Genomic DNA, 24,296 nt, shown 5'->3' on the forward strand with positions numbered 1-24,296 from the left:
AGGTTGGATATTAGGAATAACTATTTCACTAGGAGGGGGTGAAGCACTGGAATGGGTTATCTAAGGAGGTGGTGGAATCTCCATCTGTAGAAGTTTTCAAGGCCCAGCTTGACAAAGCCCTGGCTGGGATGGTTTAGTTGGGGTTGGTCCTGCTTTTGAGCATGGGGTTGGACTGGATCTCCTGAGGTCTCTTCTAACCCTAATCTTCTATGACTCTATGGCCTCCAGAGATCATAAAGAGGCGGTTTGTGTGTGTATGTAAGGGGAGTCAGCGAGCGAGACATTATTAGTGGAATACATGCTGGAAATCTGAGACACAAATTCCCTTCCTCCTTTTCTGGAAGTAAGAGACTGCTTGAAGGTCCCTGGATGACTTACTTCTGGATCAGGATTACAAAAGTACACAGATGGGACTGAGGGCTTATCTACACAGTCCTGCAGTCTGGACTACAGGGGTGTGAGTTGTTTGCAATAAGCACTGAAGTGTTGCACTGTAACTGCCCTTTGTAGACTCTGCTAGCATGAACTAAAAAGGTATCTAATTCACATTATAGTCCTGTTTGAAATGGGACTACATTAATGCAAACTAGATACCTTTTTTAGTTTGTGCTAGCAGGGGCTATATGGGCAGTTACAGCACAATATTTTAGTGCATGCAGCAGTTGACATCCTCATAATCTGCACTGTGGGGTCAGATAGACAAGCCCTACGTCTTCATGAGAATGTGGACATGCAGTATTTATTTGTGACAGGATTTCTGTATGGGAAAAGTGGAGATTGTTTTAGCCTGTGTGAACATCTGACTCCTACACTCAGCTCTTATCCTGATGTTCTCAGGGTGCAAACTATGGAAAAGTGGGGAAATTGCCTTAGGGAAGCTGGCAGTGCTGGATAGTTATTGAGCAGTTGGGAAGTCCATGACTGGTGAAAATATGTTGAAAATGTGTCTAGCAGTATGTGCAGGGGTGTTTGAAGAAGGTGACAAATATGCCTGCAATAATTGAAGGATATGAATAATTAGGCCTCTCAAACTGTGCAGGAACTATTGTTTTGAGCCAGTGTGACCAATCTGTGCCTGCCCTATCAAGCTTAACAGAGAAGGCCATTACTTTCTAATAATGAAGCCCTTAATGGGTGGTCTGGTTCCTAGATTTTCACATGATAATATATATTAAAAACTCTGAACTTTTCAGACATGGACAGAATAAAAAACTCTTCCCCCTGCAGTGTGTTGATATTAATGGTATGTTTATCCTCTCAGTAATTTTTTGTGAAGCCCACTGCTTTCCTGGCTCATGAAACTGGATCCTGACCGTGCAGACCTTGAGAGATGATAGTTCAGCAACAGACTGAGCAGATGCAGTGTCAATGTGGAGTGTGTATTTAGACAACTTAAAGCAAGCTGAAGTTGCCTGCTGATGTGGTGGTATTGCAGTGAGCAATATGGGTATCGTATTTGCCTCTTGTATTCTACACAACATTGGTGAAAGCAAGGGTTAGATATCTGAGAGAGGCAGTGTTGTGTAGTAGATGGATCATTGGACTGTGACTCAGGACACATGGTTTTTGTTCTGTCTCAGCTACTGTTCTGCTGGGAGTCATGTTACCCGTCTGTGTCTGTTTTCCCCATCTGTAAAATGGGGAGAATGCTTACCTGCTTTGTAAAGTCTACTTTTATCAGATCTACTGATGAATATCACTCTATAAGAGCAAGGTATTAAGAGACACACGTTCTGCAAAGTGTTTGATCCCTTCAATCCAGTAAGTAGCTGGATAGTAAAACAGTGCTACTAGAAGCTGACTGTTGTGAATGCAGTCTACATCAGGTATGCTTTGATCTTATTTTGTGCATGTGCAGGGTTCTAAGGCCTCAGAATTGTATCAACCTAATAATTGCTTTATTAACTAAATTTTCCACATTTCATCTCTGTGCTCCCATTTCATCTATCATCTCTGTGCTTTCTCCCATGTCTCCTTTTATGCATGGGAGGAGCTTCCTACAAAAATCCATGAAGCCACTACATTATCCCCCTTCAGATCTTGCTCTCAAACTCATCTCTGTCACAGTGCCTACAAAGCAAATGACAATGGCTAAGCAGTGAATGTTCTGTGACTGCTGCTACTTACACCAATCAACTTAGTTTTGCTGGTGCTTTGTGCTCTCTGCATCTATTCCTGTCAGTCGTTTCTTGTCTTGTACAAAGATTGTAAGCTGTCTGGGTAGGCCTTCACTGAAGGAGAGTGGTGTGTGTGGGTGTTCATAGATATTAAGGTCAGAAGAGACCATTATGATCATCTAGTCTGACCTCCTGCACAACATAGCCCACAGAATCTCACCCACCCACTCCTGCGATAAACCTCACCCCTATGTCTGAGCTATTGAAGTCCTCAAATCATGGTTTAAACACTTAAAGGAGCAGAGAATCCTCCAGCAAGCGACCCGTGCCCCATGCTACAGAGGAAGTTCTTACCTCTGGTTAGCTACCCCAAGTTTATAGATTCAAAGGCCAGAAAGGCCTATCTACTAGACCATCCAGTTTGATCTAGAGCATATATTTTAGAAAAACTTCAATCTTGATTTTAAAGTTGTGATTGCTGGAAAATCTACCACAATCTTTAGTCAATTCCAATGGCTAATTACACTCGCTTCAAAATGTAGACCCCAGTTCTAGCCTGAATTTGTCTACCTTCAACTTCCAGCCGTTGGATTTTGTGATATCTTTTGTCTGCTAGGTTGAAGAGTGTATCTTTGTTAAACTAAACAAATTGAGCTCCTTGAATCTGTCACTATAAGGCATATTTTCTAATGCTTTAATCCTTGTTGGGGCTTTTTTCTGAACACTTTTCGATTTATCAACATCCTTTTTGACAGGATTGGAAATCAACTCTCTCAGGTTAAAATAGCAGTGAAGACATAGCAACTTGTTTTTTAACTTAGGTTAGCTGCTCAAGTTACAGCCAGAGGTTGAACTCAAGCTGTTAAGCAGAATCTCTGTATTTTCACTGCTATTTTAGCCCAAATTAACAGTGTTAAAATACCTTTTTTTTTTTTTTTTTTTTTTTTTTTTACACTTTGGTATAGACGTACTTTGAGACATTGAGCACTGTTTTGTTTATGTGCACAAATGGGGCCTTGAAGCCTGTAGGTGCTATTGCAGTGCAAATAATTATAAAACTTTGTCACAAACCAATCGTTCCTTTGCAATAAATAACTAGTGCAAAACCCTCCACATAAAGAGTATGGTTCTGGACTATAGGAAACAACTGATATTGGATTCCAATTCCTTACTCTGCTCACTGGCCTCGGTGGAGTGGAATGAGAATTCACTAGACTAAGCAGACAATGATAGTACAGACCAATAAGAGCATTTTGTAGAGGACTTGGTACGTGTCAAAAATGTACAGCCCTATGGATGGGCTAACAGTGCAGATTGCCTTTGACTCTGCATGTTCTCCCTCATAGTTATGTTGGAACTTTCTATTGCAGCTGCATTTCTGTTTTATAATGGATAGTCCTATTGATTCTGTGTCCTATTGCCTAAATGTTTTTCCTCCCCCCCCCCCCCCCCAAATCCCCCGCCAACAAGGCTGATTGTCCTTAGACCTTCACAAATTTTCGGTCTCTTTCATGCCTCTGTGAAAGTAAAATAATTCATCTTCTTGTTTGAGATTGGTCAGGCGCTTTGCGCCTTCTATGTGACTGTAGTGGTATGGCAATACTTCTGGTTGAAGCCTTGTTGCAGAAGTGGTCTTTTGAAATGAGTAATAGGGAGAGGCTTGTTAATGGTGTAAGCATTATTTATAATTATTTGTATTACAGTAGTGCTTAGGTACTGCAATCCTGGATCAGGACCCTGTTGTGCTAAGCACTGTACAAACACACAACAAAAAACTGCCCTTAAACCAAAGACTACAAAGTCATGTGGGAGATTAGGCGATAACCAAGGAATGCAACAAAAGTAACAATTTGTATATATCTGAATACTTGTGCCTTTATTACAAGGCATTCTAACCTGGAAATTGAAATAGTAAGGAAAGATTTCAGTCCATGTGGTTAGGGTGGGTAACAGCAGAGTTTCTCATTACATTTTTGGAAAGATATTTTCTTCTCCCCAACAAAAGTGAAATCTGTGTATATGCTCATACAAGTATGTGTGTCTTGTGAAAGTCTTGCAGACTTTAGAATACACAGAACAGTATTTTGTAACCAGGTTACCATACGGTGGACAATGAATTTTCTGAGCCTTCTTTTGGTTAAAAATCTTACTGGCTTTTAGGGGGTGGGAGGTAGTGGGGGAGTTCATTTTTTTTTTTCACTTTGCCCTGCCATAAATTGTGTATTATATAACTACTGTAAATACAAAATTATGTGACTACCCAGTCTGTACAAAAAACATGTTCGTATTACCATTACCCTGTCCTACCTTTCTCTTTGCCCATCGCTGTCTGTTTTACACCCATCTTGTGTCATATCTTAAAGTAGGACTAAGTTCATTGGAGCAGGAAGTTTTAGTTAAATAACAAATTCTTTACAGTACCTAACCCTCTGGGTGCCTGACATTTTTGCAGGTCTCTTGATGCTTGTGAAAGGCAAGTAATAAGGCTGTTTTAGATACAGTTTATCTGTATCTTTGTTTGCTTTCCCCATGACAAGACACTTTTCTGTATTGAGAAAAAGATGTGGAGAAAGGAACAGTTAAAGACATGGAAAGCCCTGGCCCAGCTTGCACTTTTAGCTAGTCTACTTTGCTTGTTGATAGTTTGAATATAAATACATACTCCTAGCACTTCTGCAGTGAGCACATATTGAGGACAGTGCTTCAGTTAAGTGATGTGCATTGATCATAGCTTTTCTACTATAATCTATTCATGCTAGTATCTAGATAACTGTTTGTTTGAAACACCCATAGCTACAACTGCCACTCTACCACAAAGCAGGATGGCCTTTGTCTATTTTAGGTACTTCCATGGTCCCAGTTACCATAGTATTTGAATACCTCAGTCTTCAATGTATTGATCCCCACAACACTACTAAAGTAGGGAATTACTGTTTTTCCCATTTTTATAGCTGCTAAACTGAACTGAAATGCAGAGAGACTTTGCCACAGGCCACAGAGGAATGTCATTGATGGAGCAGGGAATAGCCAACTCCCAGACTAATGCTACTGGATCATCCTTCCTCTCTTCTTCTAGGGAAACTTTAATGTGCCCTAAAGATGTCTTCCCTCCAATTGCTAATGAAAATGCAGTGGGCTCAGTTTGTCTGGCATGTACAGAGTAACAAACAATAGAAGATGGTACCTAGGTATCTTGGGACAAAGAAAATGTGATATATTAATGTACTATTTGAGAAATAGTATATGATTTTGTGTTATAAATATAAAGGGAAGTGTAACCACCTTTCTGTATGCAGTGCTATAAAATCCTGGCCAGAGGCAAAAGCTTGTTACCTGTAAAGGGTTAAGAAGCTCAGCTAACCTGGCTGGCACCTGACCCAAAGGACCAATAAGGAAACAAGATGCTTTCAAATCTTGGGGGAGGGTTGTTTTTGTGCTCTTTGTTTATGTGGTTGATCTCGCTTGGGACTGGGAGAGGCCAGAGAGAAATCTATCTTCTCAAACCCATCCTAATCCAAGTTTCCAATATTGTAACCAGTATAGGTAAGACAGGCAAGGCGGATTAGTTTCTTTTTTGTTTTATGTGAATTTTCCCTGTGTTAAGAGGGAGGTTTATTCCTGTTTTCTGTAACTTTAAGGTTTCCCCCAGAGGGGGACCCATCCTTTGTGTTTTTGAATCTGAATACCCTGTAAAGTATTTTCCATCCTGGTTTTACAGAGATGATTCTTACCTTTTTTTTAAAATAAACCTTTTAAAAAATTTTTTTTTAATCCTCCTTTAAAGAATCTGACTTTTCCATTGTTCCAAGATGCAGGGGTTTGGGTCTTTGATGATTTTGTAACAAATTGGTTAGGATATGATTCTCAAGCCTTCCCAGAAAAGGGTATGTATAGGGCTTGGGGGGGAAGACGTGTTCAAGTGGTCTCTTTCCCTGTTCTTGGTTTAAAACACTTGGTGGTGGCAGCATACTGTTCAAGGACAAGGCCAAGTTTGTACCTTGGGGAAGTTTTTAACCTAAACTGGTGAAAATAAGCTTGGGGGTCTTTCATGCGGGTCTCCACATCTGTACCCTAGAGTTCAGAGTGGGGAAGGAACCCTATTAATTCTCTAAAGCCCTTTTTATTCCAGAGAATTAAAGGTTTGTCAGTTTACAGCCCAGGGAGGAGATGAAGCTGAGCGGCCTGAAGGTGTCTACTACGAAGGGAAAAGTGCTGGCGGCGTGGAAGAGGTGAACCTCTCCATGACCCTTGGGCATATGCAGTGACAGCAGATCAAGGAGCTGAGCACTAGCTATGCACTGACATTCTCAGCCACCCCAGGACTGACTGAGTGGGCATACCACTCTGCTGACACAGGTAATGCTCACCCAATTAGAGCCCAACCTTACTGGGTGTCTCCTCAAGCTAAAACTGCTATAGAATGGGAGATCCAGGATATGCTACCGATGACTGTAATCCACCCCTCCCGCAGTGCACGGACATCTCCAGTGGTTCTAATTCCCAAACCAGATGGGGAGATACGTTTTTGCATGGACTACCGTAAGCTAAATGCTGTAACTCGCCTGGACAACTATCCAATGCCTTGCACAGATGAACTATTGGAGAAACTGGGACAGGCCCAGTTCATCTCTACCTTAGACTTAAGCGGTACTGGCAGGTACCGCTAGATGAATCCGCCAAGGAAAGGTCAGCCTTCATCACACATGTCGGACTGTATGAATTTAATATGCTCCCTTTCGGGCTGTGGAATGCACCCACCACCTTCCAAAAACTTCTAGGTGGTCTCCTAGCAGGATTGGGAGGATATGCAATCACCTACCTTGATGACGTGGCCATATTTTCAGATTCCTGGGCAGAACACTTGGAACATCTACAAAAAGTCTTCGAGCGCATAAGGGAGGCAGGACTGTTAAGGCTAAGAAATGTCAAATAGGCCTAAACAGAGTGACTTACCTTGGACACCAGGTAAGTCAAGGAACTATCAACCCCCTACAGGCCAAAGTGGATGCTATCCAAAAGTGGCCTGTCCCAAAGTCAAAGAAACAGGCCCAATCCTCCTTAGGCGTGGCTGGACATTACAGGCAATTTGTATCGCAATACAGCCAAATTGCCACCCCACTGACAGACCTAACCAAAAAGAAACAGCCAAATGCCGTTCAGTGGACTGAAGAGTGTCAGAAGGCCTTTAACCAGCTTAAAGTGACATTCATGTCTGACCCTGTGCTAAGAGCCCCAGACTTTGACAAAACCGTTCCTAGTAACCATAGATGCGTCCGAGCGTGGTTTGGGAGCAGTCTTAAAGCAGGGAGGACCGAATCAAGAGTTCCACCCTGTAGTGTTTCTCAGTAAGAAGCTGTCTGAGAGGGAAAGCCACTGGTCAATCAGTGAAAAGGAATGTTACTCCATTGTCTAAGCTCTGGAAAAGCTATGCCTATACGTTTGGGGACGGCGTTTCCACCTGCAAACCGACCATGCTACGCTACAGTGGCTTCATACTGCCAAGGGAAATAAAAAACGTATTCGGTGGAGTTTAGCTCGCCAAGATTTTGATTTCAACATTAGAGCTTATCTCAGGAGCTTCTAAGAAAGTGCTGATGCACACTCCTGTGAAAGTTTTCCAGAATCAACTGGTTAAAGTAGTCCTTGAGATGTGGAAAATAGCTAGTCTTTATACACTTGATAGTATATTTAGAGGTGCATGTGTCTTATTAACTCTGTTTTTCTCCTCGAGCTCCAGGAAGAAATCACAGCCAGTGTTTCACCCTATCTGTGATTTGGGAGGGCGTGTCATAAATATAAAGGGAAGGGTAACCACTTTTCTGTATACAGTGCTATGAAATCCCTCCTGGCCAGAGGCAACAGCCTGTTACCTGTGACGGGTTAAGAAGCTCGGCTAACCTGGCTGGCACCTGATCCAAAGGACCAATAAGGAAACAAGATACTTTCAAATCTTGGGGGAAGGCAGGCTTTTGTTTTGTGCTCTTTGTTTACATGTTTGTTCTCTCTTGGGACTGAGAGAGGCCAGACAGAAATCCATCTTCTCCAACCCATCCTAATCCAAGTCTCCAATATTGCAACCAGTATTGGTAAGCCAGTCAAGGCAGATTAGTTTCTTTTGTTTTATGTGAATTTTCCCTCTGTTAAGAGGGAGGTTTATTCCTGTTTTCTGTAACTTTAAGGTTTTTCCCAGAGGGGGATCCTCTGTGTATTTGAATCTGAATACCCTGTAAAGTATTTTCCATCGTGACTTTCCAGAGATGATTTTTACCCTTTTTTTTTTTTTTTTAAATAAAATCCTTCTTTTAAGAACCTGACTGATTTTTCCATTGTTCCAAGATCCAGGGGCTTGGGTCTTTGATGATTTTGTAACAAATTGGTTAGAATGTTATTCTCAAGCCTCCCCAGGAAAGGGGAGGTGTAGGGCTGGGGGGGGAATATTTTGGGGGAAGACGTGTTCAAGTGGTCTCTTTCCCTGTTCTTTATTTAAAACACTTGGTGGTGGCAGCATACTGTTCAAGGACAAGGCAAAGTTTGTACCTTGGGGAAGTTTAACGTAACCTGGTAAGAATAAGCTTAGGGGGTCTTTCATGCGGGTCCCCACATCTGTACCCAGAGTTCAGAGTGAGGGAAGGAACCCAGACATCACGTAATTAAAGTCTCCTGTAATGCATACACACGAGGGACTGAGTGAAGATTGTGTGTAGCCTTAATTTGACGTTTTCTAATATTGCTTAACTATGCAATCTTAAAGTTCTCAACATCTTTTACATGGAATTTTGTAAATTTATTCTATATTATACTTGTGGATGTTATTTAGAATTGTCCTTAACAATGGTACTTTTTAAAAGGAGAAAAGGCAAAGTACCACGAAGGAAAAAAGGAACCAGAAAATTGAACAAACAAGTATTGCCACATTATAAAAACTTCACAGAAATTCTTTGTTTGAGAAGGGTGACATAACTTAATCTTCTTTCCACAAGTCATGAGTAAGGCTGTGAATCCGTCACTGATTCTGTGCCATTCCATGATCGCAGTGACTTCTGCAGTGTTTGGTGTGGCTGGCGCAGGGGCCACCCAAGTAGCTTGAGCAGCCCCTGGACCAGCCACACCGGCTGCTGGGACAGTCTCGGGCCACCTTCTCTCCACCCCCTCCCCCAACCCCAGCAGCAGCAGGAGTTTGGGTGCATGTGGGAAGGGGTTCAGAGTGGGGGGTTGAGGCATGGCAGGGAGTGAGGGCTATGGGCAGAACTTACTTGGAGGACTCCCCAGACGTGGTGACATGTCCCTCCCTCAGCTCCTAGCTCCGACCAGTGGAAGCTGTGGAGCTGGCACTTGGGGCGGGGGCAGTGTGCAGAGAAGAGCTGAGGGAGGAACATGTCCCAGCTTCTGGGGAACTGTGTAGAGCCAGGTAGGGAGCCTGCCAGCCAGCTCCCATCCCGTCAGCACCTTCATCCCCCCTCTATCGGCAGTGCCCCCTAGGCCACCCCCTCCCCAAGATTTAGTCAGGGGTATATAGTACAAGTCATGGACAGGTCACAGGCTGTGAACTTTTGTTTACTGCTCATGACTTTTTACTAAAAATACCTGTGACTAAAACATAGCCTTAATCATGAATAATATGCCAACTGTTATCAGAGATGGTTAATTTGATCCCTTCAGACCATACTGTAGTCTCTCCCTTTTTTTGGGTGTCTTAAGCCATGTCCACACGGGGGGGGGGGAGGAGGACGAGGTATGTATATTTTTAATGCAGTAGCTAATGCATGTCAAATCTAGTGTAATCAAGACACACTTGTAGTTTTAACGTATTAAATTCAACTTGTCTACATTAGAATACACGGTAGCTAACATGTTAACTGTGATAAAATGTCTTTTTCCTAGTGAAGATGAAGCTTTTGATACCAACTCTTCTCTCTAGACTGGCTAAGATGTCACTTCTAAAATAATTTTTTCCACATTTGCCAGTGTTGCCATTCTCTAAGTCACGTCAGTGACTTCTTATTGCCTTACGTATCAAACTAACTGCTGGGAGGGAACTGGATTTTTTGTTTTGCAGAGAATTTTGGAATTTCAAAGTTGCTTTGAAATTTCCTGCAAAAAGAAGTCCCAAAATAATGTTGCAGGTTGATTTGAAATGTTTCATTTTGATGAGATTGAGACATTGTTTCATTTTGACTTTCTTTCATTATGTAATATAAAATGAAAAAATTGGAATGAAGTCATTTTGGAATGGAAAATCAAAACATTTCATTCTGAAAAGGAAAAAATTGAACGTTTCAACCTTGTTGAAATGTTTTTCCAATTTTTCTTGTTATATGAATTGTCATCAAAAGTGACAACACTTCTGCAAAATGTTTTGCTTTCTATGAATTGTCATTGTCTGATGGGAAAAATATTCTGTTGGAAAATTTCCAAATCACGGTGTTGGTTTTTCCCCTTTTTAGCCTTGCTTAGCCTGATCCTCGTAGGCAAGGATTCTCAGGAACCAAAGAGTACTTGAAGTGTGCTCTATCCTCCATCCCACTGCAGACCTCGTTAAGAGGGGAACAGGAATCCACAGAATTAGAATGGGCTTTTTTGTTCTGTGTTGATTCTTTTTATTTCATAATTCAGCTTCTTTCTGTTTGATCCTGCTTTGCAGAAGTAATCCATGTACTTTTCAGGCTACTGCTATAGAAGTTAGTGCTGAATTTTTACAGAGTCCTAGGAATAGTTAATATGAAGACCATATTCTTTGCTCCAAAGAACTTTAGAATCTGAAAAGACACTGACAGGTAATGATGGGTGAAGGAATGCATCAAAAAAAGCAAAGAGAGAGAACTGATAGTGTGGTGAAGTTTGGCATATTTCTTGTTCTTTTCACAATTTCTATAACTTATTTATATAGTCTGTCAGTTTTGCTAGCTACTTTGAGGGAAGACTGGAGCATTTAGGCTTCGCTCCGTTAGAAAGAAGAGCTTTTGAGAGGATTTGGAGGAGTGGGTTGAGGTAGCACATATTGAGTCAGGAGAGGGGATTTTATCACATGCTGTAGCATGCAGATAATGAGAGAGAGACTTGAAGGAAAAGTTAATTATGCAGCAGTTGACATTGCTGTAGGGCTAAATAGGAGGATGTGGTTTGAGAGAGGTTACTTTTTATCCAACAAGTCACATTGATTTCAGTGGGATTTGTTGGTTCCCAGCATTTCTGGACCTCCATCTACTATTTAGATGCCTAAATACGGTTTTAGGTACCTAACTTTAAGCTTCTAATTTTGAAAAATTTGACCTCCATATAAACATAATTTTTGAAAGCTTTGCTGAACTTAAATGGGCAATACTTTACTTTTAAAAAAAAATGCTTGGTGAAACAATATTTTTCTTTCAATCCTTCATGGCATTTTTCCTGTCAATTAGGCTAACTCATAAGAATCTGCCTGATGTAACTCTGATTCAATTCATCTTGAATATTTTAAGAATAAAAGTTACTATTTTTCTTTATTCATTCTCTCTCAAAATTAGGCTTATCTATTCCGACAGACAAGGTGACAGGAGCTAATACTGGCAACTTTACGTGAAAAGTTGTCTTTGTATTAGGTGCCTGGCTACTAATGCCTGTAGGGTTAAAATGGGTGCCCTGCTTGTGGTGATGTCTATATTGAACCAGTGAACATCTTGATGTATCCTCCAGGTACTAGAAGCTATAATTGCACAAGGGGCAGTGGAATAAAGACAGACAGCATGTGTTAAGACTTCAGTTCTTTTGTTGGCTAAACATAGTGTAAGCATGTACTGAGAGGCCATCCATTGGAACATGAATGACAGAGGTGGAATTTGTGGGAGCAGTGGCAGTTTGCAGTACTCTCCCAAGCACTGCCCACAAAATAAATGATGTCCACATGAGATGTCGCACACAGATTGTGCAGAACTGCAAAATCTGATCAGGCGTGTCCTGCGAGCCCCTTGGACGCCACTATAGATAATTGATCCCAACTATACCCATAGGCTCTGCTGGGCTTCCCCTCAGTGAGACCATATTCCTGGCTAGTCATCTTGAGCTTGGCTCTCCCATATTTGGGGGTTGAGGGAAGGAGTAGGGCTCAGATGATTTGCTGGGCTTCTTGAGTTAGTTAAGTAAAGTTACAGAAATCTGGTAAAAATCCATGGCTGACAGGGCTAAGGAGAACAAGAAACTTTAAGTATATCAGGAACAAAGGAAATCCTAACAATAGTCTAGGTCCATTAGTAGATGGAGACAGTAAAATTGTTGTCTGATGCAGAAAAGGCAGAAGCCTTCAAATATTAAAGGATTAGAAAGCATGCCTTATAGCTGTGATTTATAAACTTTTCAGACTACTGTACCCCTTTCAGGAGTGTGACGCATGAGACCTATCCCTATTGCCCAGGTCTGAAGCGTGTAACGTAGGATATATTTACACTGGCACTTCGTTGGCAAAACTTTTGTCAGCAACGCCCCCCCCCCCCCAAAAAAAAACCTCTAAAAAACCCCAAGTTTTACCAACAAAAAGCGCTAGTGTGAACAGCGCTTTGTCAGGAAAGTGCTCTTGCCGACAAAGCCTCTGTCACTCGGGGAGGGGTGGCGAGTGTGAGAGAGTGAGTGAGGTGTGTGTTTTTTTTTTTTTTCCTTGTCAGCAGGATAGTTCTCTCCTACTGACAAACAGCAGCTGCACTGTGCAGCTTTTAGCAGCATGGCTATAGCAGCACAGCCGTGTCTCTAAAAGCTGTGTAGTATAGCCAGAGCCTCAGTTTCAATGGGCCTGCTATGATGTGCAGCCCAGGCAGTTGCCCTTCTTGCCACCCCCGAATGTCAGCCCTGCACTTGTGACCCCCACTTCCCCAAACTAGTTCTGCAACCTCCAGGTTGAAAAACACTGATCTAGGTGAGTTGACATACCCTCAGCAATACACCTGGTTGAGAACCACTACCTTTTTGTGATTTGACTCTTTGAGTCAATCTATTTAGTTTAACAAAGAGGAGATAAGGGGTGACTTGATTAGTCTGCAAGAACCTACATGGGGAACAGATATTTCAGTCTAGCAAAGAAAGGTGTAAAACCAGTTGCTGGAAGTTGAAGCTAGACAAATTCAGACTGGAAGTAAGGCTTAAAAATATTGAGAGTAATTAACCATTGGAACAATTTACCAACGGTCATGGTGGATTCTCCATCACTGACAATTTTTAAATCCAGATTGGGTGTTTTTGTGAAAGATACAAGCTCTAGGAAGTATTTTCGGGAAGTTCTATGTCCTGTGCTATATAGTAGGTAAGATGAGATGATCAATGGTCCCTTTTGGCCTTAGAATTTGAGATACTATGCAAATGTTGGGAAATACTAAGTGCAATTTGTTGTTGGTCTTAAAAAGACTAGAAAACATACCATATAGTTAGAGACTCAGTCTATTTAGCTTAACAAAAAGAAGCTTAATGGATGACTTGATCAGTCTGTAAATACCTACATGTAGAACAGAAATTTGGTGATGGAGGGCTCTTTAAGATAGAAGATCCAATGGTTGGAAGTGGAAACTAGACAAATTCAGACTAAAAATAAGGTACAATTAAGGAGGGGGGTCCCTCATATCCTTTGGAACAAGTTACCCAGGCTTGTGATGGATTCAGTGGATTCTTCATCCCTGGAAATCTTTAAACCAAGATTGCCCATTTTTACAATGGGCAACTCTATACTACAAGATTAAGTAAACTTAAATTTTATTGACGTACAGCCACTGCAGTAATTAAATCAATTTTTCATGTCCACGCTAGGTTCATTCTCTTGGTGTGTCGCCTCATCAGGAGCATTTCCACCAATTTTAGCTGATAGCTTGGACCCCTGCTGCCCGGGGCTGGCACTGCGTTGACCTAAATACACCGACCTAAATGCTATGCCTCTTGTGGAGGTGGAGTTAAATCTGTATAGTTGGCGACTTACATTGGTAGGAGCAACATTGTAGTGTAGATGCTTATAGAGTTAAGTCGACATAAGCTGCTTGACATCAGCCTAACTTTCTGTAGCGTACACCAGGCTAAAAGTAATGCTTGCTAGTTCAACCACAACTATTGGACTTGAAACAGAAATTAATTAATGAAAGACTTGTGGCCTGTGTCATGTTGGAGGTCTGTCTAAATGATTACCATGGTCCTTATCTCTTCAAAATCTATGAATAGATCAGAAAAGCAACTTTGGTATGTTAGTGGGAGTTATCTTTTTGAGGAGATGTGACTGATTGTTAGACCACGTGGCCATATAACTCAACAGGGATGATGTCTGTTTACAGAATATAAACAGACATGAAGTGAGCTGTAGCTCACGAAAGCTTATGCTCAAATAAATGTTAGTCTAAGGTGCCACAAGTACTCCTTTTCTTGTTTACAGAATGGTAATGCTTTCTCTTTCTTTATAAAATAAATGAAAGAACCCTGAATTTCAACTGCTCAGCAGTCTCAGTTGACTAATAAAACTGTTGCTTCCCAGAAACCAAAACTGAGGTGCTGTTGCTCTAAGTGCCATTTCTAAAGTGATAACAACAATGGTAATACAATTGAAGCTTTCTTACAAAGCCAGGTCAAGCAAATAAATTTCAAACTATGAGATTGTTGTTAATTGCTTGGTAAAGTGCTTATTATCCCCCCTCTCCTGGTGCGTTGGTGTTTAAATAATGTTGCTTGAAAAGTTTCCTGGAAACTTGGAATTACTCCATAATTTTCGTAAGAATAGTATACCTACTGTGTGTCATTTGGAAGTAAGCAACATGTAAATGGCTGCGTTCTTGAATGTTCGCTCATTGTTCATGTTTGTTTTATGGATACACATGACTCTTTTTTCTTTTCTTTTCCTTTCTTTCTATAGGTCCTGCTGGGGACTTGCATCTGGCCTCAATGTGAAATTAAGGTAGAAAAACACATCTTCATATGTGTTTGCTAGTAGGATTTAGTTTATTCACTGGTCATGCCTGAAGAGTGATGTTCGTCTCTAGATGGCTAACTGCCAGGAAATATAAATGATTGTCCTAGAAGTCAAGCCTCTCTCCTATTTACTGGAGTGAAAATCACCTCCAGATATCGACGGAATATCAACTACAGAAAATGCTTCACGTTATAAGGATGCCAACCACCTAGATTCATGCGCCCTATCTGTACAATTGTTGTGGATGGTTTGCCATCTGAAAGCTCCTCAAGCTCTTATCCAGGCCCTGTATCTGTTTCTGAAATGTCTCTGCTTCATGCTTTGGGCCCAGTGCAGACCTGGCTGGGACAAGAGCTAGAGAAGTGTGGCATTGATGCCATGATATATACTCGGTATGTCCTCAGTCTTCTGCTGCATGATAGCTATGACTACGACCTGCAGGAACAGGTATTTACATATTTTAGATGTTGTTGTCCAGTGAAAATGGATACTTGTATCTCTTATGCATTGTGTATTATACATTGGATACAGTTCAGATGTTTTAAATGTCTCATCATTGAAAAACCATGACAAGATCCGATTTGATAAGATGAAAAATCAGGTTTGATGTAGCTAGCTTAATATAACAGCAGATATACTGCATTAAAGCATTTTATCACTCTGACTTCAATTACATTATGAAATAGACCTTTGTAATCAACACTGGTGTTTCATGAAATATAAAAATAGAGCTTTGACATACATCCATTGGATGCACTAATTTGGTGTATCGATTTCTATAAATTGAGAGAGCTTTGCCAACACAGATCAAATTGGGCTGAATCATAGTAATTTGTAACACCTTTTCCTGATGGATGTAGTCTTGTACTCGAGAATGTATGTTGGGAGCGGGGATAAGTAGGGTCTAGCTTTTGTGTTTATAGATCTGCAGTTAACTTGAAACAAAAAGCTGAGGTATGAACTGCATTTACTTTAATGGGATGTTGGCTGTGTAGCCTAATAAAGAATATACGAAAAACTTGCTGTGAAACAGTTGCTACATTTATGACTCAAATCCAAAAAAGCAAGGAAATGAAAAGTTAAGCTGCCTAACACTATGTATAACTTCTGTTCCTCCACCCACAGGTGCAAAACTTACTATCAGCTGTAGGACATCAGACCATGCACTGCAACCTTAATTTGGCCCTCAGCCTTTCCTTTCCCACCCCCCATTATCCAACTACTCCTTCCTAACAATACTAGGTGTAATAATGTGTTGGTTGTGGGGGTTAGGGGGGAGGGAGAAGAGAAGTGGCTTGGTAAAGGGAGTGATAGAAGGCTGGCATCCACAAGGCAGGGATAAGGTTGTGGTGTGTGGTTCATGCTATAAGGTAGTTGTGGTGATAAGGGATGTGCTTCTGGGTAGAAAAGTATGAAGTATTATCAGATGACTTGACTTGTCATATCCATGGGGATGGTTTTGAGTTTAGTAGATACAGAGTGGGTGGTAGAAAGTCTAACAATCACAATGAAAGATTTTTATGTATTTCCCACTGGTGTGGTTTTTTGTTTGTATTTTCTAAGCTTAAGCAGGTGCAGGGATTTAAACTTGTGGAGGTGGTCTAAAGACAACCTATGCCAAAGATTTTATGCACAAGGAGCTGCTGCTTCTGCACATAAGGTCTTGTCTTTGCATAACAGAAAAGGTTTTAATGTACAGTACACTTGCATATCTGTTGGTGCATAAACTCTTGCTTATGAATTATAGCAGCCAAAAATGACCTGAAATTCAGTTAATACCCTTCCCCTCAAAAACCCTGTGTATTGAACCAGTTCTGCTCAAGACACATTGTCTGAATGTCAAGGAAATATCTCAACCAGAATCCAATTTCTTAACAAACAAAAGCTGCACAGAAAATTCAAACAGCCTAAAATTTAACACTCTAAAATCTCACAAGAGACAACCACCTACTGTTAGAGGAAAATACAGATTTTTGCCCTATTTTAAGCCCACTTTGAAACACAAACCTAACTATAGAGTTGCTACCAGGTGCTTCCATAATGATGATTGGGGTCAAAATTATTCATTATTTATCAGAGCATGCAAAAAGCAGGATAATCATAATCTGAAGATCTGTACAACTTACTGTGAATGACCTTTCCTTTTGGTGCCTAAACTAAGTACAGCTTGGGTTGTGAGCAGAGCTTGGAAGAATGCTGCACTTTTAAAATCTTCCACCTCTGCCGCCCAATCTAACACTAGGATCTAGTGAACCACAGGGGAGGAGTAGAGCACAGGAGCCATCTGAATGCTCTTAAGTTACCTGGAGTGTCTCACAAATGGATGCCAATGTCAGGGCTGACAGTTACAAATCAGGGCACAAACCCCAAACTGGTTGTGTGCTATACTTGGATTTCACCAATCAAGTCTTAACTCCTTTAGCACTATAACAGCCTTAACAAGGAGTTGCAGACAGTGCCCTTGGGAACTCTGGTTTATCTTGCAACCCAGGTAAACCTGCCTTTGTGATAAATGGTCCCTTACACCAAAAATCACAATATTCAGGTTACTCCCCGTCTCAAAGGGCCAGTCACTTACACCAGGTGAATTGTACCTTGTTTTTGGTGAAAGAGCTAATGCTTGTAACCAGTTGTCATGGGGTCCACTCACTGGTAGTGGCACCTCCTCCTGACCATCCTGGGGATTAGCTTTGCCAGGTGCTATGCCCCCCTCTGGTGGTGCCTCTTCTGTCGTTCTCTCACCTTGCGGATCCCTCTCACTCCAGGAACGCAGTCTCCTCTTTGTGAATTGGTCTTCTAGCCTAGTCACTATCTGTGTTTCCCCCTTTCAGCTATCAAAGCCCCACTTGTCAAATGGACTCGGGCAGTGTTCCTGCTCACTGGCTCCACAGTACCACTTTGTTAGCAGCTGGTCGGGGGACTAGAGCCCACCCTCTACTCCAGGTCCTGACTCAGGGGCCCTCTCATGAGCAGGCAAGGTTTGACCTACCCCACACCTCACTTCTTTTCCCCTTAGCCTTTTCCTACCTTCCTGGCTCTCCCTCTTCTCTGGGTTTCCTAGCCCAAACTCCACCTCCCAGGTTACTTGCCTCTAGCCCCAAACACATCTCCCTTCTCCCACAACGTGAGACTTCTGCTCTCAGCTCCTGGGCTTTATACAGGCCCCACTGTTCCTGCCCAGCTGAGCCTACTTCCAGTCAATCCCTGCTCCCTGGCTTCTGCCGCAGGTACAGCCTGGCAGTTAATTGGGCCTAATTTACCCTCTCAGGATCAGTGTGGGGAGTACAATCCATCACCCTAATCCTATATTAACCTAACTAAAGATTTATTAACTAGGAAAAAATGAGTTATTTATGAGGTAAACATGCATACACAAATGAGTTCATCTTCAGTTTCAAAAAGTTAATAGAAGCTGCTGTAATGTGCAAGCTCTATATGTCTTTAGGTATAATCCAAGATAAGCAGTATGGGGATCTCTTGCTTATGCTTAGAAATAGTGCCCATTCCAAGCAGTGTAGTGATCCAGTTCTTTCTAGTTAAGGATTTTATTCACTTCCTCCAGAGTTCAAAGTGTGATTGGATGAGGATTTGTGCAAGTCCCAGTCAATGAAGTTTTTGTCCACTGATTTTTCCACAATGGTTTGTCTGGTGTATACAGGCCTTTTATTGGGCAGGAGATGGCACCTTTTATGGTAAACTAGTATTCACACTTGGTAATGCTTCTCTCCTGAGTGGATGGGAGTTACCAGTTACAAAGCAAACACTTAAATATTACTTTATAACGTCGGATACAGATATTGTATGCGAGATTAATGAATGCAGCATTCTACAAGCATTTTGTGACGTCTAAACCTGTTCTTATAAACTTAACATCTATTTTAACAATGCTAACATACAGGTGAGCCAGCTAGTTTTCAGCTATGCATTTGTCAGTATTCAGTGAGGCCTAGGTCATTGGCATGAGCTCGCATCTAGTCTGCCAACATCACAAACCCCACCAAAGACAGGGTAGCCAAAATCTACCTTGCCCAGCACGCCTACTATTTAACATCTGTATAATCTACTTTTGGGTGTGTTTCAAGTGGACAGAGCTTGAAAGAGTACAACTTCCCCCTTCCAGTTTGTAAGAAACCTTTGTGATGCTTCTGCCCTCTATTGCACCCAACCTTTTCTTAAATTGGATAAGCTTCTGTTTTCCTTCAAATGATTGTGCACATATACATTCCACTGCAGGTTTTGTGCGCTTTTTACTCCTGGGGGAATTCTGTGCCAAAAAATTAAAAATTGTGCACACAATATTTTAAAATTCTGCGTATTTTATTTGTCCTAATAGCACAATATAATCAGACCAGTTTCAATTATTTTTGATCATTTATTTCAAAATACCGATCAGCAAGTATGTCTGTAACAGTACAGACAACACAAAAGATTCAGGAAATGTTTTTTGACATATATGAATCTATTTGAATTATGCATATTAATGAATTACTGGGGGGGGAGGAATTGTTAAGGAGCTTCCCCCGTGCAGACCCTGGCTGATCCATAGCCTTTCCCATTCAGTCAAGCACATTTGCCCCATCCCCATGTATTCATGTGTCCCTTTACCCCCACTCAGATACTCCCCTCCCCCTGTGTAGCTCTGCACCCTTCCCCCATCACCATGTGGCCCTGCACCTCCCTCCCCATTGTGGCCCTGTGCCTCCACTCCCATTAAGTGCCTGCCCCAGTCTGTCTTCTCCCACTAGCCCTTATGAGCTACTGTCTGACCTCCCCAGCACCCCACGCTGTCTGTCTCCACATAGCCCCTGTCTCCTGACCTGGCCTGCTGCGAAGAAGGCAGACTCTGTCTCTTCCCTTGCTGGTGGGGAACTGCTGCTTTGTTCTATCACCACAGTACCTGCTGGTGGGCAAAAGGTAGATCTGCAACAACATTTCAGCAGAAGTTTTTTCTATGCAAAAAATTAAAAATATGCAGGGCTCATTAATTATTCACACACGCAGTAACACAGAATTCCACCAGGAGTATGTTTGAGTTGACTTTTGTTAGCAATTCCAGTAGGCTGCTCATGCATCCTTGCTCTTCCTATTCTTGGAGGAATTTTGTGCCAAAAAATTAAAAGTTCTGTGCACAAATTAAAATTCTGAAAAATGTTGCGTATTTTATTTGTCAAAATAACACAATATAATCATACCAATTTCAATGATTTTGTTAATTTATTTTGAAATACCTGTCTGTAACAATACAGAGGATTTTATACAATACACAGGACATATTTTTTGACAAATAGATTTCTTATTGGGCATATTAATACAGAACTTTGAATAATAACTTATTTAACTACAGTACAGAAACCTATTTCCCGCATCCCTCAGAGGCAGTGCAAAGGCTTGGGGGAGTCGGAGGCAATCAAGGAACTGAGGAAGAGGGAAGTAATTGCTGGGAAGGAGCCTAGGAATGAACTTGGAGGGCAGTTTGTTGTGGGCGGAAGAAGCAAGGAACAGTTTTGATTTTTGGGAGGGCAGGGGGGTAAGAATTGTTAGGGAATAGGGTGCCTCCTCCATGCAGACCCTGGCTGACCCCTCTCCCATTCAGTCAGGCACCTCTGCTCCTGTCCCCATGTGTCCCTGCACCCCCATTCTCCATTCAGTCCCTGGTTCAGTGTCACCCCACTAGCTCCTGTACCCCGGCCCCAATCTGTCCTCCTAACTAGCCTGAGCTACAACAGCCCTGTGTGCCTCACTCTCTCCGTCTTCATATATTCCATGCTGCCTCCAGCTGGCTGCTGTGGCCTGTGAACCAGCTGCCCTCTTTTCTGGCACCACATCAGCCCCTGGTGGGTGAAAAGTGTAATTGTAGCATGACCCCTCTCACGGCTTCCCAGAATAATCAGATATTCTGGGGTGGGGGAAATCTGTGGGGGACATTAATTGTGCACTTGTGCAGTGGTGCAGAATTCCCCCAGGAGCATCTCTTCATGCTCTCAGGAGAAGGCAGAAAAGGGGTGTGGACATCACCTCCCTTTAAGGCTTTGTCTACCCTAGTCCTTTTGTTGGCAAAGCTTTTGTTGGTGAGGAGTGTGGGGGGGGAAAAACCACGCCCCTGACATAAGTTTCACCAATAAAAGCGCTGGTATGGACAGTGCTATGTCAGCTGGAGTATCTTTCTGGCTGACATAGCTACTGCCAATCATTAGGGGTGGTTTAATTATGCTGGCAAGAGAGCTCTCTCCCACCAGCATAGAGTGGCTATGCAGGAGACCTTAAGGTCTGAAGTGTAGACATAGCCTAAGTTCCTTCTCACCCACCGAGATACAGGTTACATTTGCTTCGATTATCAGTTTTCAGAACTTTGATGAACATAATTATTGTTTTAGTAGTTACCTGGAGAATTTATTATGAAGAAATCCCTGGGAATTAAGCAGTGTGCCATGTGCAGCGCAGTTTTCCCTGTCACAGATAGATACAACAGATGCATGATTTGCCTGGGTGAGGGCCATGTGAGGGACAAAGCTTCCTCACCAGTACTTAAAAAGAGGGACTTTAGTCTTGAACTTCACCTCGTGAAAGAGGTGATGCATCTGAGTCAAGCCCCCACCATGATGCAGGGGACTCAGGATCAGACAGGAGTCCCCCTACAACTACTTCTCATTTGAAGCACAACCCTGGTGACAAATGTCACACTTTCTCTTCACTGTCAGGCTCACTGAATCACTCTGTGCATTCTGATGATGACAAAAGCAAGAAGTCTTGGACTTTACCCAGAAAATCTGGTAAGTCCTCTAGTACCAATTTAAGGCTTCACAAATTCAAACACTCGTCACTCCTGTCTGAGGCAGCACTGTCAATTCCAGCTCTTCATGCAGGCCGGCGCCTCTTGCGGCTCCACCGGTACTGTTGGTACACTTACCTGAAGTGCCTTCCATTCAGTGAGCCTCCTTGTCCTCAAGGGATCTCTTTTGCTTTTCCCTATTGGACTCTCCTTTTATGCAACCAATGACAGGGTCCTCAGCTCCATTGATGCAGACACCCCAATCCATTTCAACTCTGTTAGTTTTCCAGCTTTCTGTGCACCCTAACTCTCACTTTCTTTGAAGCTTAATGTGTTTCCCATAGCCAGGCCACCTAGAACCCCAATAGGAACTGTTGCTCCCTATTCTAAGGAGGCTTCTTAGAAGCCTTCTTCTGACTCTGAAAGCGAGGAACTCACCATTTTGATTGTTTAGATCATCTTACAGGTCTTTGAACACTGAGACCTAAAGGTCAGGACTGGTTATCTTATAGGGAAGTCCTGGCATGGGGTGTCCTGTCATTCAACCTCTGCAGTAGCCTCTGTGCCTTGTTGGTATTGGGCTGCTCCAAGAGACTGTAGACCTCCATCATGGTCATGCTCTAGGAGGAAGTCTCCTGCTCCCCTGCTTCTGGAAACCTCTACTCGGCATCCTATTACCATCCCTCAACCCTCTGAGCTGGATCCGATGGAGGAGAGAGAATTAATGAAGGAACCCTTATATCTTCCTCACCATATTTCTTCATCTTCACCATGTGTAGCTGTAACTCCAGAATCCTTGTCTCCCCGCTCTTCTCTCCCAGGAGGACTTCATAATTTTTCAGAATCTCATGAGGAGTATGGCCACTTCTTTAGAGGTGCAGGTGGGACTTGTGCACGAGAATCTGCACATTCTCCTAGATATTTTCCATACGTGCACCACAATCAGGAAGGAGAACTCTTGTGAAGAAAGAAAGCTGGGTGGCGCGCATTCAGTTCTATCAAGGATGTTATCCAAGGAAAAATCAACAAGGCAACACATGCCAACCTCTTCAACTCAATAGTACTGCCGGCAGTGTGGTACAGCAGCAAAATGGGCGATGATGAAGATAGTTGTCATAGAGAGGGCAATGGAAAGAAGAATTCTGGGATTTTCAGTCTGCAACAGAGTCCCCAATGAAGTGATGAGACAGCAGAGTGGAAATCAATGGACTGCAGCTGTTATTGTGTGTTACCCATCAGAACTGAAACAACCACTCGGCCAACCCCCAAAGAGATGGGAAGTTTTTATTGTGAAAAGGCATGGTCGCACGTGGAGAAGGAAGGCCAAGATAAGAGAAGAACGGAAGACATGTTATGATCGGTGCAATCTATGTGAGGGCTGAAAGACCAATTGATCAAGCTCCTGCCTTAGGAAGGGTTCCTCTTCCCATCCATGAAGCCTTAGTGGAGCCTCTGAAAACTCTCTTGCAGACGCTAACTTCTGTACCTCCTACAGCCAAGCAAGTGGACTGTTCCTTTACCCATCCAGTTCCTGCTTCTTTGGTGGTCACAGCTTCTAATGAGCAGTCTCATCAATTCCACCATAAGGCCACTTTTATGGATAAGGAATTTAAAAGGCTGGATTTCTACAGCTGAAAGGTTTATTCCACTGTTACTCTTCAAATGATTAGCTAATTATCAGGCTCTTTTGTCATAATATAGTTTTATTTAATTTCTCTGCGGTTTTTAAATTTGCTGACAAGTTGCCAGAGGCATATAAGGAACAGTTTTTAGCTTTGGTTTCTGAGGGATATTTTGCAGCTCATACATCCCTTCAGGTAGCAACAGACACCCCTGATATACAGCCTTGTGTTTCATAGCCACTGCAATCTTCATGCAGAACACAATAGAAAACTTAAATTTTGTGGGTTCCAAACTATATTCTGCTAAAACAGGTAACACTTGGACTTTCCTTCAATACTTAATTTTTGTTAGGTGTTTGTGCTCCAGTTACAAAGAGGAAACTGTTTAGGCCGCAAATTTATTCCAGATCTTCTTTCTGATAAAAGTCAGTGTATGCCTCTAAGGCAGAGGTGGGCAAACTGCAGCTCGCTGACCACATCCGGCCCCTGGGACCATCCTGCCAGGCCCTTGAGCTCCTGGCCAGGGAGGCTAGCCCCTGGCCCCTCCCCTACTGTTCCCCCTCCCCCGCAGCTTCAGCTTGCCGTGCTGTGAGAGCTGCCAGGTGTAGTGTATTACCGAGCACCAGGACTGGCTGCCATAAGTAGTACATTGTAAGTAGGACATTCCTATGGGGAGCAATTTAATACACTACACCCAGGTAGGGAAGGCTGTGCCTCCCCAAACAGCCTGATCCTTGCCCCCTATCCACCCACTTCCCACCCTCGGACTGCCCCCCTCAGACCCTCGAGCCATATCATTTGTTTTTGTCACCTCCTTGACGCCAGTCTCAGCATATACTTGAAAAAAAAAAAAAGAAAAAAAAAGAAAAGGAGTACTTGTGGCA

The 24,296-nt window shown here is 42.4% G+C and overlaps 1 protein-coding gene across 3 annotated transcripts in view; it reads left to right on the forward strand.

Moving 5' to 3' along the window:
• The window catches only part of KIAA0232 (KIAA0232 ortholog), a 112,457-nt gene that overhangs the window by 21,087 nt on the left and 67,074 nt on the right, over positions 1-24,296 (forward strand). For 2 of the 3 annotated variants that reach the window (XM_038399120.2, XM_038399121.2), the window contains exon 2: positions 14,965-15,468. In XM_038399120.2, the coding sequence (XP_038255048.1) occupies positions 15,238-15,468 (231 nt within the window). In that variant the 5' untranslated portion in view covers positions 14,965-15,237. The remainder of the gene's footprint in view (positions 1-14,964; positions 15,469-24,296) is intronic. The other variant, XM_038399122.2, reaches the window with a different exon arrangement.

The sequence above is a fragment of the Dermochelys coriacea genome, chromosome 4 (genome assembly GCF_009764565.3).
Source record: "Dermochelys coriacea isolate rDerCor1 chromosome 4, rDerCor1.pri.v4, whole genome shotgun sequence".
Taxonomy (NCBI): Eukaryota; Metazoa; Chordata; order Testudines; family Dermochelyidae; genus Dermochelys; species Dermochelys coriacea.